General features: G+C 29.7%; 1 protein-coding gene across 2 annotated transcripts in view; it reads right to left on the bottom strand.

Annotated features, from left to right (window-relative positions):
- Positions 1–1,441: 1,441 nt before the first annotated feature.
- IntS2 (integrator complex subunit 2) overlaps positions 1,442–14,587 on the bottom strand; it is a 60,414-nt gene continuing 47,268 nt past the window's right edge. For both annotated transcript variants that reach the window (XM_075364749.1, XM_075364750.1), the window contains exons 16-18: positions 10,032–10,142; positions 6,608–6,821; positions 1,442–2,680 (exon numbers count right to left, since the gene is read on the bottom strand). In XM_075364749.1, the coding sequence (XP_075220864.1) occupies positions 2,379–2,680; positions 6,608–6,821; positions 10,032–10,142 (627 nt within the window). In that variant the 3' untranslated portion in view covers positions 1,442–2,378. The remainder of the gene's footprint in view (positions 2,681–6,607; positions 6,822–10,031; positions 10,143–14,587) is intronic.

The raw sequence follows: 14,587 nt of genomic DNA, 5'->3' as shown, positions 1-14,587 counted from the left end.
TTCAAGATCTGAGGTTTGACAATTACACATCCTCAAAATATTAAGCTATTTCCAAACTTGAGACATTTAGTGTATCTAAACAATAAAATGTGATAGTTAATGACTATCTGAATTTAAATGTAGCACATTTTATCTAACTATTATTATATTAAATAAAATTCATATTTAAAAGCTGTGAAGTCCAGTTTTACTAGGGTAGTTTTGGAAGTTCTCTGTTTATGTAGAGGTGGTACAAATATGATGAAATGAATATGTTAATAGCTATTTGTTTATGGCAATAAAGTAAAGCAAATGGTTTTTTACTTTTCTTAAAAAATAGATGAAGTTTTTTTATGATAAAAAAAGTGGGCTACTGAACTTAAATATGGTTGCATATCCATTCGAGATGACACTTGGGACACCCAAAAAGTGCTACGATAGATGAAATCATCATAAAAATCCGCAATGCCAAATTAAATGGTCAGCAACTGAAGGTACGTTACCTTGCTCATATTGCAAACATCTTGAATAGGCCATGTCCACTACATTTCATGTTTTGGGTATGAAAAGGCTGTCCATCTAATGTTATAAAATATCAAAGTTGGCTTAATAGCATTTAAAAGTCTTAAACACCCTGGAGAAGTGTTCAGTTGAATGAGTTTTTAGTCGACTGTTATCAAACGTGACATCAATCAAGTGGACAGCCTTTTCATACCCAAAACATGAAATGTAGTGGACATGGCCTATTCAAGATGTTTGCAGAAACATGGATTTGCCATAGAAGACCAGAGACTAAACAGTGGGTGGGAGGAGATGAAAGTGCACCAAAGAAAGTGAAAATAGTTCCATCTGCAGTAAAAGTCATAGTTATGGTTTTTTGGGATTCTTGTGATTTGTTGCTTATAAACTACCTGGAGAAAGACATTACTATTTCTGAGGATTATTACGCTTCATTACTTGATTATTCAGGCTAAATATCTGAAGTCTGTCAAAAAGATTACTCTTTCACCACAGTAATGTACCTGCACGCATGACTCAGGTTGTTGCTGCAAAACTCCATGACCCACTACACTTCAAAGTGCTTCTACATGCACCAAATTTGACTCCTAGTAATTATTGCCTCTTCCCAGAAGAAATGGCTTGCTGGGCGAAGATTCACTAAAAAAATGATGAGGTTAAAACTGAGACAACCACTTATTTTGTAAAGTTGGACATTGTACTGAGGATATTAAAAAGTTGAAAATAATAGTTTGTCTAAATGTATCAATTTCCAATATAACTTTATAGATGAAATTCAAAGATGATGCTGCTCTGCCATTGTGGCTGGCTTGTATCTTTAAACCATAAACATATCTGAGGATAAAACTGGCTTTTTGAGTACCATAATCCAAAAGATTTGCCAGAAGGGACGATAAACAAATTATATGTTTTTTTAGAAATTACCAAATGACCATACAATTAAAAAAAAAAAAACATACTTTTATTCACTTTAAATTGATCACATACATAATTGTACAGATAAGAATAAATATAAACAATTATTTCTGTGTAATAAGTAATTTTTTTAAGTATAACATAAAAAAAGTGATATTGCTTTATTTCACAGAATAAAATATTGTGCAGTTAAATACAGTCTGAATATAAAAGTATAAATTCTTTTAAGAAAAAGATCTGAGATATATACTAATTATGTTGTACCTTTGCTGATGAGTTTTAAGCTTAATTGTTCAATCATAAAAGAAGACCATTATGGAAGTTTTGTAGAAATTAGCAATTTCACTTCATACTGCTAATAAAAAAAATATACTTTTTTGACTAACATTTTATCCTAACACAACTTTACATCAGTGACTGATAATGAAAAAAATAAAAAAAATATACTTTTTTGACTAACATTTTATCCTAACACAACTTTACATCAGTGACTGATAATGAAAAAAAGATTACACATCGGGCAGTGAATTGAGCTTATTTTTAGAATAATTTTTTGTCACACACAGCCCTAAAGTCAAGGATAGTTCGAGAATATATATTAATATAAAACATTTTTTACAAGTTTTCCTTCAGCATTTTGAAAAAATTTCATTAGTTTACAAGGAAAATAAATCTCAGTATTTTTTTTATGAATTGATTTTTAAAATTCTAATGTAGCAAAGATGTATCTTTAATAAGTGATAGGTGATGGTGGTATGCTGTGTTTAATGAAGTTCAAGCAATAAATATATTTTAAAAAAAGTCCAATTCATGAAACTTACCTTTTTTTTTATTTACTGTTCAAAATCACTGACCAAACAGTGTTTTCAAAAGGATTTGGATTTTTTATTTAAGCGAGAGAATGAATTCCTAATTGATAAGTTATAATCAACACTAATTGACTATTATAACAATACATAAACGTATCAATATATTTTTATTTTAAGAACAGCACGTTCTAATATTTGTGCAAAAGTATATTGTATTTCTCCAACTAGACAGTCATTCATGGTATTGGTTACACCTGTGTAACGTAGATCAGGATTATATCCTTCGTCTAGTGTAAGACATGCTGATGTAGATCGTGATGCTTCAGCCATACTAATTCGACCCAACTGTGTCAATAGTGCTACCACATCATCCACAAGGGGTGGAAATGCTTCACATATCCGAACCAAGGCTGGTAATGATGGTTGAAATAATTCCAATCTGTTTGAGCTAGACAAAACTGAAAATCAATATTAGATGATTAGTATTTTTCTTAAATCATAGCAAACAAAATATTAAATGAGCCTCAACGGTACAAAAAATAGATTAATGGAAAAAATTTCTGAATTGATTTCCATCAAAAACATTTACTTAATGGAGTGTGTGACTACATAATGGATTATTTTTTACCTAAATAGGTAAATTAAACTTTTGGTTAGAATATTTGTCCCAATCTTTGTTATAGCTCTGATGAAAATAAAGCAGCCGAGTTGCAAATAGTACTGGGCTGAGTTACTTTCTCTGAGAGTATCAATGTTAATTATTAGGCCAGTCTCTGTGATGAACAGAATACTGCATTTTTGAGGGCTTGGCATCCTGATATGCATCAATATACTTGTTTCAGTAAAGGAAAAAGCAAGAGTAAGCAATTCAATCCTCTGTTTACCAAGGAAGCCAGGCACAACCACAGGTTTGTTGTTTTGTTAATTATCACAGAAGAATTCTATTTATTTTAAGTGATAATGTACTCATCATTGTTTTTATATTACATGTTTTCATCTAATTTCTTTTTTTTTTAAATAATGTTTAGTATTCATCATGATTCCAAATTAATTAAATGGACTTTCACTTGTTCAACTGTGCTCTTCAGAAGGTTTTCAGGGAATAGAACAAGAACTTAAAACAAAAATTATAAAATTAACATAGGGACAAGAGGAATGAGGTATAATTGTCTCTTGCTTGCAGATGATGTGGCTCTTTTACCTAAAGAATGGTGGGAGGCTGAGATACAAATCAAAGATCTACACAAACAAGTGGCTAAAATCGAATTTAAAATTTCCTTCAAAAAATCTAAAAATGATTTGTCAGAATAATAAGAAAACAGAAAATATCTAGGACAATGGATCTGTTTGAATTCATAACATAGATGGAACTTGCATTCCAACCGACTAAAGACATATTCAATTATAAATCACTCTCTAGAAATGCTAAAATTGAACATTTGGGTTTTACAGCCTTGTACGCAAGGGAAATGTTAGTAATGAATAACAAAGGAACAACCTAGAAAAGAAGGAAAGAAAAGTAATTTGAAAAATAATTAGGTCTGAAATTCCAAGAAAATAGGCCTAACTTAGTCCCCGATTAAGATCAGTTCAATAAAATAGAAAGATTTTCAAACAATGAAAAAAATAAGAATAGCTTCTTCAGAATAAATAACAAGATCATGAAACAAATCTTTGAATTTCTCATTTATAGAAAAAGAATGAGCAAATGGTTCAAAAAGACCTTTTTTCTGTTTAGCCTCCAGAACCACTGTAAGGTATTACTTCTGAGGATGATATGTTTGAATGTAATTGAAGTGTAGTCACTAGACCAGCCCGGCAGGCTGGTTCAAGATCTAGTATAACTAAGCATTACAGAAACAAGCTTAGGAAAATATTAAAAAATAAAACCATAGATTCCAAGAAAGATTTAAGACAAAACAGAAGAATAAAAGAACGCCATGTTTAAAAGAAAGAAAGCTTATGGCATAAAAAAGATGCCAAAATGCATAAGAAATAACTGATTTAACACATCCCTAAGGTGGGTGATTTAGGTAAAAAATCTTTGTCATCAGATATATATAATCCATCATTTATATAGATATTTTATTTTAATGAATATTTAGTCAACTATTTTAAGAAAATTACATTTCACATGCAGTTTGATGTAATATATCTAGAGTAATGACTGCAAAAAAAAAGTTTATTTATTAGGCCACAATCAAATGGTTTTAGGCAACCTGGCACAAGACACCAGTCAATGAGATAGAAATTACCAAAAACAAACATTCAATTTCAGACTTACCAGTGAAAGTGAGGAATGAAATGGTTTCCCATTCTCCTTATTTTATCAACTGAATATACTATGCATGTCAGAATGCCAAGTCCAAGCCCACAAGTGACATCTTTATTCTACGAGGTCTGTAAATAAAGTTCAGACTAGTTTTTTTTTGGCAACCAAAGTGGGAACACTGTAAAATTACTAGTAAACATATGTTTATATGAACAGCTGATTTATATTGAGTATTAGTATTTTTAGTCTGTTATTACCAAATGAGATGTAAACGAACTTTTCGTGAAATGAGTTTTTGTTGTGCATTATTTAATGAGTGATAATAATTATGAGTAACGTTGTGCAATCAAGTTTTGTGTTAAACTCGCTAAGAATGCTACTGAAACTTTTTCACAATTGAAAAGGGTTTATAGAGATTACGCTCTGTCATGAGCCCAAGTTTTTAGATGGTTTAAAGCATTTTCAGATGGCCAGGAATCAGTTACAGACGACCCACACTCTGGTAGATTGTTAACGTCAAAAAGTGACGACAGAGTGAATAGAGACTTTTGGAGTTTTTGTCTACAGGACAAATTGTATACGTTAAGCGAGAAATTCTTGAAAGACTGCGGAAAAGAGTTGTTCGTATGAGACTAGCCATCAAAGACAACTGGATGCTGCATCATGACAATGCACCTTGTCACACTGCACTCTAAATTAATGAGTTTTTGGGAAAGAAAAACATTCTTGTAGTTCCTCAATCACCTTATTAGCCCCAGTGACTTTTCCGGACTTTAAAAAAACACCTCAAAGGGCATCATTTTCAAACAGTAGAAAATATTAAAAAAATGTAACCGACCATCTGAAGGATATTCCGGTTTCTGAGTTCCAACACTGCTATGAAGAGTCAGAAAACCATTTGAAGCATTGCATGGCTAACCAAGGGAACTAAATGACAGGATCTCAAAAGCCCAGATAGGCAGAGAAACTTGCTTAGCCTCTGCAAAGTTCCAATTTGACGCCGGTGGATTTCTTCTTTTGCAGCTGTGTAAAAGACTTCATATACTACGAAAAAATTTGGAATAACAGCAGCCATGGAACTGATTCCTGCAGACATGCTTACCAGTGTGGAATGAGGTGGATTATCAGTTTTAACTTTTGCAGGGCTGTAAACTTAACTTTTGCAGCCCTAACTGCAAAATTGTTTTTAACTGTTTTAACTTTTGCAGGGTTGTCCATATTAAGTTACATTAAGAGGTAAAGAAAACTTCAGATTTTGTACTTTCATGAAATAAAATACATACATTTGTAACTCTAAACATAATAAAGTAGATTAAATTAAAACTGCAGAGTTCTTTTTCAGATACCTGGCATATATGATGATTACCAAGTAATAATAAAAATAAACTATGAATGTGTTTATTTTTTTTAATCGCATCAATTAGTGTTTTTTTTTTCATATTGATAGAAACTTTTATGCAAAAGTAGGGTAAGAGTGTTTTTATTCATTTTTTTATACACAAATTTTAACAGATTAAACTTTATTATAGCTTTTCTACAACTATTTTTATTTACAATTAATAGGCTTATGCTCAATTTTAGAATAAGAGATTAATTTTATAGCATATAAAAAAATGCTAAGTCTGATCCTGATTTGAATCCAGAATCTTCTACATGGAAAACAGAGACGTTACCACTCTGCTGAGGAGGTCAGCAGAGTAGTAACATATTAAAAAGAGTATAAATTATACAACTATTAAAAAATCAACCTGTAAACATAACAAAATAGCAAGTTTAATATAATCCTACAAATTTGGGTGTTGATTCCATGGATTCATCAACTATATTAAAATATCATGTAATGTAATACCAAATACCATTGTAAGCATGTAAAAACTGAGTTATCCATAATCAGATGACTAATAAAATACATATAAATAAATACATATTATTTTACAAATATATATATCCTTTATCACTTGAAATGAAAGCAACCGCCTTTCTATTAATGAAAGGTTTTATCCATTAATGAGAATTTTAATGAAAAAATATAATAAATAAAACCCTCATTAAAATAATTATAATGAAAAAATATAGTAAATAAAACCCTCATTAAAATAATAATAATAATGACCTGTTAATAATGTCATTAAGGTATTTACAGCAAGTCTAGCTACACTCATTGACTTAGGCAGAGAATATTGTAAAGCAAGATGCGAGACGAGATCAACAGCAAATACTTGTTTCTCTAAACTTGGCTGGCTTAGCAGTTCTGGTATAAAATCCAAGCAAATATGCATTGACGGAATACCTGGCACAGTGACAGGAAGCAATTCTCTAGGGTAGCCCTGTATAACATCATGGTACCATTATAATACTGATACATCGAAAATTAACACAAAAATATTCATACACACATACACAAAGTATACAAATACTTAAACAAATATGGTTAATTAATTATTTAATGAGGTAATGTTGAGTGATAAATATAAATATAGAATATTTTCTTTAGCAAGGGTACATTACAATTCTTATTTTGACCATAGTTTGGTAAATATGTAATTCACAACTACATCACTAACAGACAATAATTTTTTTATCATATACTGTTGAACCTCTCTATATATCAAACTTGTAGGTTCCTGGAAGAAAATTTTATATAATGAAATACATATGCAAATTTTTCATAATTTTCTTACCAAAAAAAAATTATATAATTTTTTGGAGGTAAAAAAAACTAAAAAATTAAACTATCAAAGAAATCAATTTTAAAAAATGTTTGTAATTTACAAATTTGCTCACAGAGTACTACAAAATGTATGTTCATATTTGAAAAATGAAAGAAAATCTTTATTTTTTGGCAAAGTAGTCCAAGTATGTCTTTTTGAACATAAATTTTTGCCGAGCCATTTCAAAATTATGTTCACTTTCATTCAGAGGCAAAGATTTCTTCAGGAACCTTAAGAATAAATCTTATGCTGGTGAACAGTTTGGAATGCTTCTATTACTTGTTTTCCATATGGCTGTTTAATTAATTCATCTTGATCATAGCAGTCGTATAACATGTCCTGATTGGTGGAGGTTACCAGCCGTACTTAAGTTCTAGTCAATGTGTAAACATTTCTTGAATTCAATACAGTCATTTATTTGTCCTAATGAAACAATTTATTTCAATGTTTCTTTTATATTTTTGGTAACTGTTTGATCTTCATGTTCTGTTTTTTTCTTGATTTTCTTCAGAAATTTCTTCTACAACTTCAGCAAAATAATTTTTTATCATAATGGCTAAGAAATCATTCTCCTGTACTTTGGCTAATATGGTCATACATAATTGAAAACACTAATTTTTCTGAAGATTTGTAATTTTCAAATGAAAATATATCAAGCGCTTTTTTGTAATGAACTTTCAAATTTTCAATTATACCCTTGGTCCATAGTTTGTAATTTAGCAGTCTTATTAAGTGGGAAGAAAATAATCTTAACATTAGTTAATTTTTGTTCAACTGAATTAGGATGGGCCAGGAAACTGTCCACATAAATAAGCACTTTTTTGTTTGATCATCCATTTATCAAGGTTATTTACTAATTTCTCCAGTCATGATCTTTTGTTAAAATTATAGTCAACTTAAATGATTTCAAGCCTTTGAAACAATCTGACTATTTACTTTTCCTATCTCCAGAAGTTTTAATTTCTGCTTACCAGTCATGTTCGCACAAACAAAAACCATCATTCAGTCCTAACTATACTATCCTCCAAAGCATTTATGATCTTTGAAAATAAGAGTTTTATTAGTGAAACACTTAAAAAACACAGTATCACTGATGTTAAACACTGTCGGGCTCAATTCTTTTAAAATGATTTTCAGAAATGTGTTTTGCCATTGAGAACCACTTGTGTGTCTGAAACCACAAGCACTTTCACCCATTACCTTTTCTTGAATGCCATGTTGCTTTTTGAATTTAGTGAGCCATCCAGAGCTGGCTTGGAAGTTGGAAATTTCCAAATTTGCAGCATATTCATTCACTTATCCTTAATAAGCAACTGAGTCAAGGCATGTTCTGTTTCATATCATTTTTACTCATTTCAGTACTACTACTTCATTGATCTTGTCAAATTTTACGGATTTACACTATTTCCGATCTCCATCACTTTCAAAGGTTTTAGTAACTGAATCAAAATTTTTCAAAACTACTGATACGGAACTTGTCAAAATTTCATACTTTTTGCCACAACTTTACTTTTCATCCCACTTTTTATGTCTTTTATTAATCTTAACGTCTCTTTCACAATTAAACATTTTCATTTATGAGCCATGTTCATCATAAGAAATCTAAATCTAAACTGAATTTAAAGTAAAATCCTCACTCCAAGTTAGGAAAAGGGATTCATAGATCAGAAGCTAAGAATAACATATGACTTCACCGGCAATGTTTTTTGCTTTCTCGTAAATAACATTCCAGTCTTATGTGAATTTCTAGTGCAGTATGGAATCGGTCCATCTTATGAACGAAATCCATGGGTGCTTTTTGACTGCACTAGGTATACATAATTTTTTTTAAGGAAAAATTTTTGTTTGATATATAAAAATTTTATTCAACATACAGCAACTGTTTTTCAAATAAAAATTCAAGGTACCTGAAAAAATTTTGATAAATAAAGATTTTTGATATGGGCGGGGTGGCTATATTAATGTCTTTATTTTTTATTAAACTGCTTTTATTAAGCCATGGTGAAACCCAGAAAAGAGTTAAGCCGATGAGCAGAAAAAGAATTGTTTACCAGAAAAAAATAAAAACAAAAACAAATCAAATGTATGTTTGCAAATGAACCCAATGATTTTTGCAAATTAACTAGGATGAAAATAAGTAAGTTTACTGTTTAAAAGATGTACCTCTGGAGGATACAGCTCTGAAAAAGTTGTAATTATTTATCTTTATGGAAGAACAGATACCTGTAATAATATGCAACTGTAGCTGCACATGAGTAACGTTTAAGGAAGAGTGTAGAAGAGTTCAAGCTAGATATGAAATTTTTATGTTGAAAAATAAAAAAAGTTTTGAAAAATCTGTTTTCTTGTCAGGTCAAGAACTTTCCAAATGCCCCTCCTACTAACACCACAGTGAATTATTTTGAACGAGATAAGCTTGAATTTAAGCACTTAAATAAAATTGTTTTAAAAGTAGTTCAGTTTCTTTATGGAGAGCTCTTGCAATTTACTAAAGCATTATATTATTTTGGATAAGCTAAATATAAAGTAACAGGAGTTCAAATAGGGGTGAAATCTAAAATAAAAGTATAATAAAAATTTCCTGGGAATTATAAAAACAAAAATTATCAGCTTGAAAGAAAGAGTTACGAAGACAAATAAAAATTTATCTTCACATCAATCATTCTATAACTGTTTTAACATATTACTCACACTAATATTTGAATAATGAGAAATTTTTATCTTTTATTGTACATTAATTAAATTACTTTTACATTTTAAACAGTAACTTTTCTAAGTAAACTATAGCCAACAAAAAATTAAACACAAAACAAACAATCAACTAACCTGAAAATGAACAAGTTTTGCCAGAGCAGGATCAGCAATAAATACTTGATGCAAATACGAACAAATAACACTGCGTACTTCATGCAATGCCCACATTTGTCCTGGACTGGACTGAAATATCATAGTTAAGAGAAAAAAACATTTTAAACAAAAATATACTAATAGATCCAATGATTGCATATGTTTAAGTAAAACTGTTCATTTATTGATAATAAACTTAAAAACTGATTTAATCTTGTTGTAAATAAAAATATTTCAAACATGTATGCATACTATAAATGTACATATATGCTATATATAATCTAATATCTACATAGTATAATTTTTTATGTAAGGTATCCTGGACTAAATCTAAAATACATATAATAATAATATATGTGTGTGTGTGTTTTATTAACTATGTATATATGTAAAGGCTCCTGGAATAGACGGAATACCTGTAGAATTACTGCGCAGTGGAAGAGGGATTTAGATCACCGTTTATTTCCTAAGAAGATTATTTTGCAGGAGATGGTGGTGACCATTTTTAAATAAAGGCAAGCTTATAGGAAAAGTGTTTTTAAAGAATGGTTTGTTTTGAATTTGCCAATCTAATTAGATAGATGGCTTGTTATTATTTATCCGTTTATCATTATAATGGGTGCTACAATTTGTGATCCCACCAGATGTAAAGTATGTGGATTAATCTGATTTTTGATGGCAAAACAATTCTGCAGCTGAAATTCATTGGAAAATTTGTGATGTTTACAGGCTGCATATTATTGAATGATGCTAAAGTAAGAGAGTGGTGCTGTTCATTTCAAGAAGGGTAAACGAACCTTCATGATAAATATATACATAGTTAATAGAACACACACACACTTTTTTTTTTTGTCTTGTCGTTTGATGCAGCTCTCCAAGATTCCCTATCTAGGGAATCTCTATGACTCCTCTATGAGTCCCTCTATGACTCTATTCGAGTCATAGAGGGGCTAGGTGAGAAAAGTACAGAGGATGTGGGAGAATTGCTACATTGTTTTCAGAAAAAAATACATTATTTTGATCTAGTATGTGGTTGAATTGTCACGTGCAACAGGTAATTTCAGTTTTTATTCAGTTACAGTCTTTTTCATGACACATGACGGAAAATGTAACTCCAGAAAAAAAATTTCTCTAGTAAAAAGACAACAAATTTATACTTTACTACAGTTTGAATTTGTTATCCCTTATTCAGCCTTGGTGAATGCAGACTCTCCAGCTGCAAAGATTTTAGCTTTATCTCTGGAACAAAACCATAGACTCATCTTTTGTTTCCCATTATGATACTGGAGATGAAATTTGGATTCATAGCCACCTGTTGAAGATGATGGCACAAATCAATATGCAGTTGCTTTTAATCAAGACCCAAAGGGCAAACTTCACAGCAATTTGATGTATATTTTCAGTTAAGATTTTCAGCCAAGCCATGTTCAATTCATAGATTGTTTGATGATCCCAAGTGGTATTCTTCTTACTGATGCTCTGTCAACCTCAAAAACCTGTGCTCAACTAAAAGAATATTCTTTGGCATTTTAAAAGTTTCAGTAGTTTACTGAATCCATACAAAATTTGATGCAAGCATATTACTGAATATTAGCCATTACAGATTAGTACTTAGAAAAGGTTATAACAAATTAACCTAATATATGTAAATAAAAATTTACAATTTGGCATATTTTGGGCAAGCTTAGAAGTAATGACCTCCAATGTTCTGCACAGCTTCATCATAAAGTATAGTCCAGAAACTTTCTAATACTACCTTATAAATATTGTAATTTTAACTATTATACAAATATGAAATACACAGAAATATATATATATATATATCTACACACAGAATGTTCTTAAATGTTAGCTGGTTATACTTTTTCAGATTTTACTTGTAAAACTAAATAAAAAATATCCTTAGGAAAAATGGCAATTTCTCCTTCATTCCCACTGTCCACCATTTTGTTATTTTTATATAAAAATTTATATCTCAAGTTTGGATAGACAAATCACATTAATATTTGGTAAGCATCTTGGTAATAAAGTTTTAAAATTAGCAAGAAAACAGGACTTAAATACTTTGCAAATTACAAAATGGTGGCCATGTTTATTCTTCAATCTGTTATATCTCCATAAATATTAGTATTATCAAACTTTAAGTTATTTGCTAAAATATTAAGCCTTTTATTTTGAACAAAATGACATTTTATCTTTTAAAATCTGTTAAATAGCCGAGTTATAGCAGAAAATTGATTAATTATTTGTCTGTTTTCATGTCCTCCACTTTACGTTCAATTCGATGAAATATTATTTCTTTTTATTTACTGTTAATTCTAGTATGGTAAATTAGTATCAAATTGAGTAATAATTTTCTCACAATAATAGACCTAATAATTATGACAAAATTACAACATCAATTTTCTACCGAAACTTGACTATTTAACAGATTTTTAAAAATAAAATGTCATTTTGTTTAAAATAAAAGGCTTAATATTTTAGCAAATAACATAAATTTTGATAAAACTAATATTTATGGAGATATATAACAGACTGAAAAATAAACATGGCCACCATTTTGTAATTTGCAAAGGTATTTAAGTCTGGATTTTTTGCTAATTTTAAAACTTTATTACCAAGACGCTTACCAAATATTAATGTGATTTGTCTATCCAAACTTGAGATATAAATTTTTATATAAAAATATAAAAATGGCAGACAGGGAAAATGAAGGAGAAATTGCTATTTTTTCTAAGGATATTTTTTGTTTAGCACAAGTAGAATCCAAAAAAGTATACCCAGCCCGGCAGTTTAGAAACACCTGTATAAAGGATAATGAAAGATATTAGAAAGTGCAAACACATAGATGTGCAGTAATCTACCCAGAGTGTCTGAAGTAGTGTTGACACTGGTAACAGTACAATGAGTACAATGGAGGGGATAGTGCACCTTAACAGGATGTCATAGATAGCAAGAAGCCAGTAACCAGTTCAGCAATCCTTCCCCACCCAGCACATCAACTAAGCTTTCTAAACATTATATATATATATATATATATATATATATATAAAATGAATCATATGTAACAAACACAGGTGTATAATTTAATATTATCTTATTTTAAAAGGATATTAAAAAATTAAATATCACATAACTTGCACATTTCACATATCAAATAAACACACACATATATATTGCATTAATCAGCTACCTAATGAACTGGCAAAAAATTAACTAAATCACATATAAAATCAATCCAAGGAAATTTATACAATACATCCCTTTCTTTCTTTTTCCTGTTTAGCCTCCGGTAACTACCGTTTAGATAATTCTTCAGAGGATGAATGAGGATGATATGTATGAGTGTAAATGAAGTGTAGTCTTGTACATTCTCAGTTCGACCATTCCTGAGATGTGTGGTTAATTGAAACCCAACCACCAAAGAACACCGGTATCCACGATCTAATATTCAAATCCATGTAAAAATATCTGGCTTTACTAGGACTTGAACGCTGTAACTCTCGACTTCCAAATCAGCTGATTTGGGAAGACGCGTTAACCACTAGACCAACCCGGTGGGTTATACAATACATCCCTATTACTTTTATAAATTCCCACCGTAAGTATACTGCCTACAACCACTAGAAAGTGGGAGTAACACTAAACTGTATAGGTTCTACCCATTCTACCTACTTCAGATCAAAGTTTTATTATACAATTTTTTGTTATTTTATTACAAGTCATATAAAATTAAATATTACATTAAAATAAAGGGGTATTTCATCAATGAATAACATAAATATAACAATAATGCAATTACTCATTTTGATCTATTTGTACAAAAAAGAAATTTTTTTATAAAAGTGATAATATATAATTCATCATATATGTAAATATTACAAGTATTTACATATATGAATTAATATAATATATCTGTATAAATAGAACACTAAGAGACAAATGAAATAAATTATTTCATGAAATATGAGAACTCCATAAAAAAACAAATGAATATTAAGTCATTTGAAATAAAAAAGCATGTTTTCTACAAAACTTACATAAAATAATAGGGTATAAAATTCACTCGATATTCAATAAAAGAGAATAATAACATTTCAAAATTTTTAATTTCAATATTTATTTATATTTTATTCACAAGTAAGCATTTTTGTTAAAATCAGAGCACATGTTTTAAATGCTTTTTATGGTATAAGTCAAGTATACAGGACGTTACTAGCCGACTGAAAATTTTCAGAACAGAGTTTTTTTTTTAATATTATAATTAAAACTATTAATGGATTATTTTTATCATAACCTATTTTATCCAAATTCTAAAATATTTTAATAACTTAAAAATATTATCTTATTTTTAGTTATTTTTAATAAATTTAAATTTGTCTGTTGTCAAGTAAAAACTCCTAAAGCATTGTAAATATGATGGAACCAAATGAGCTAACTCAAAGGGTAGTGTTGCTACTGTTGTGCAGGTTTAGACGTGTATAGACAGGTACAAATGTTATCTAGTGTAGGACACATTCATCAGAATGATGCCA

The sequence above is a fragment of the Lycorma delicatula genome, chromosome 4 (genome assembly GCF_047948215.1).
Source record: "Lycorma delicatula isolate Av1 chromosome 4, ASM4794821v1, whole genome shotgun sequence".
NCBI lineage: Eukaryota > Metazoa > Arthropoda > Insecta > Hemiptera > Fulgoridae > Lycorma > Lycorma delicatula.
This window is presented reverse-complemented; position numbering and strand designations above follow the sequence as displayed.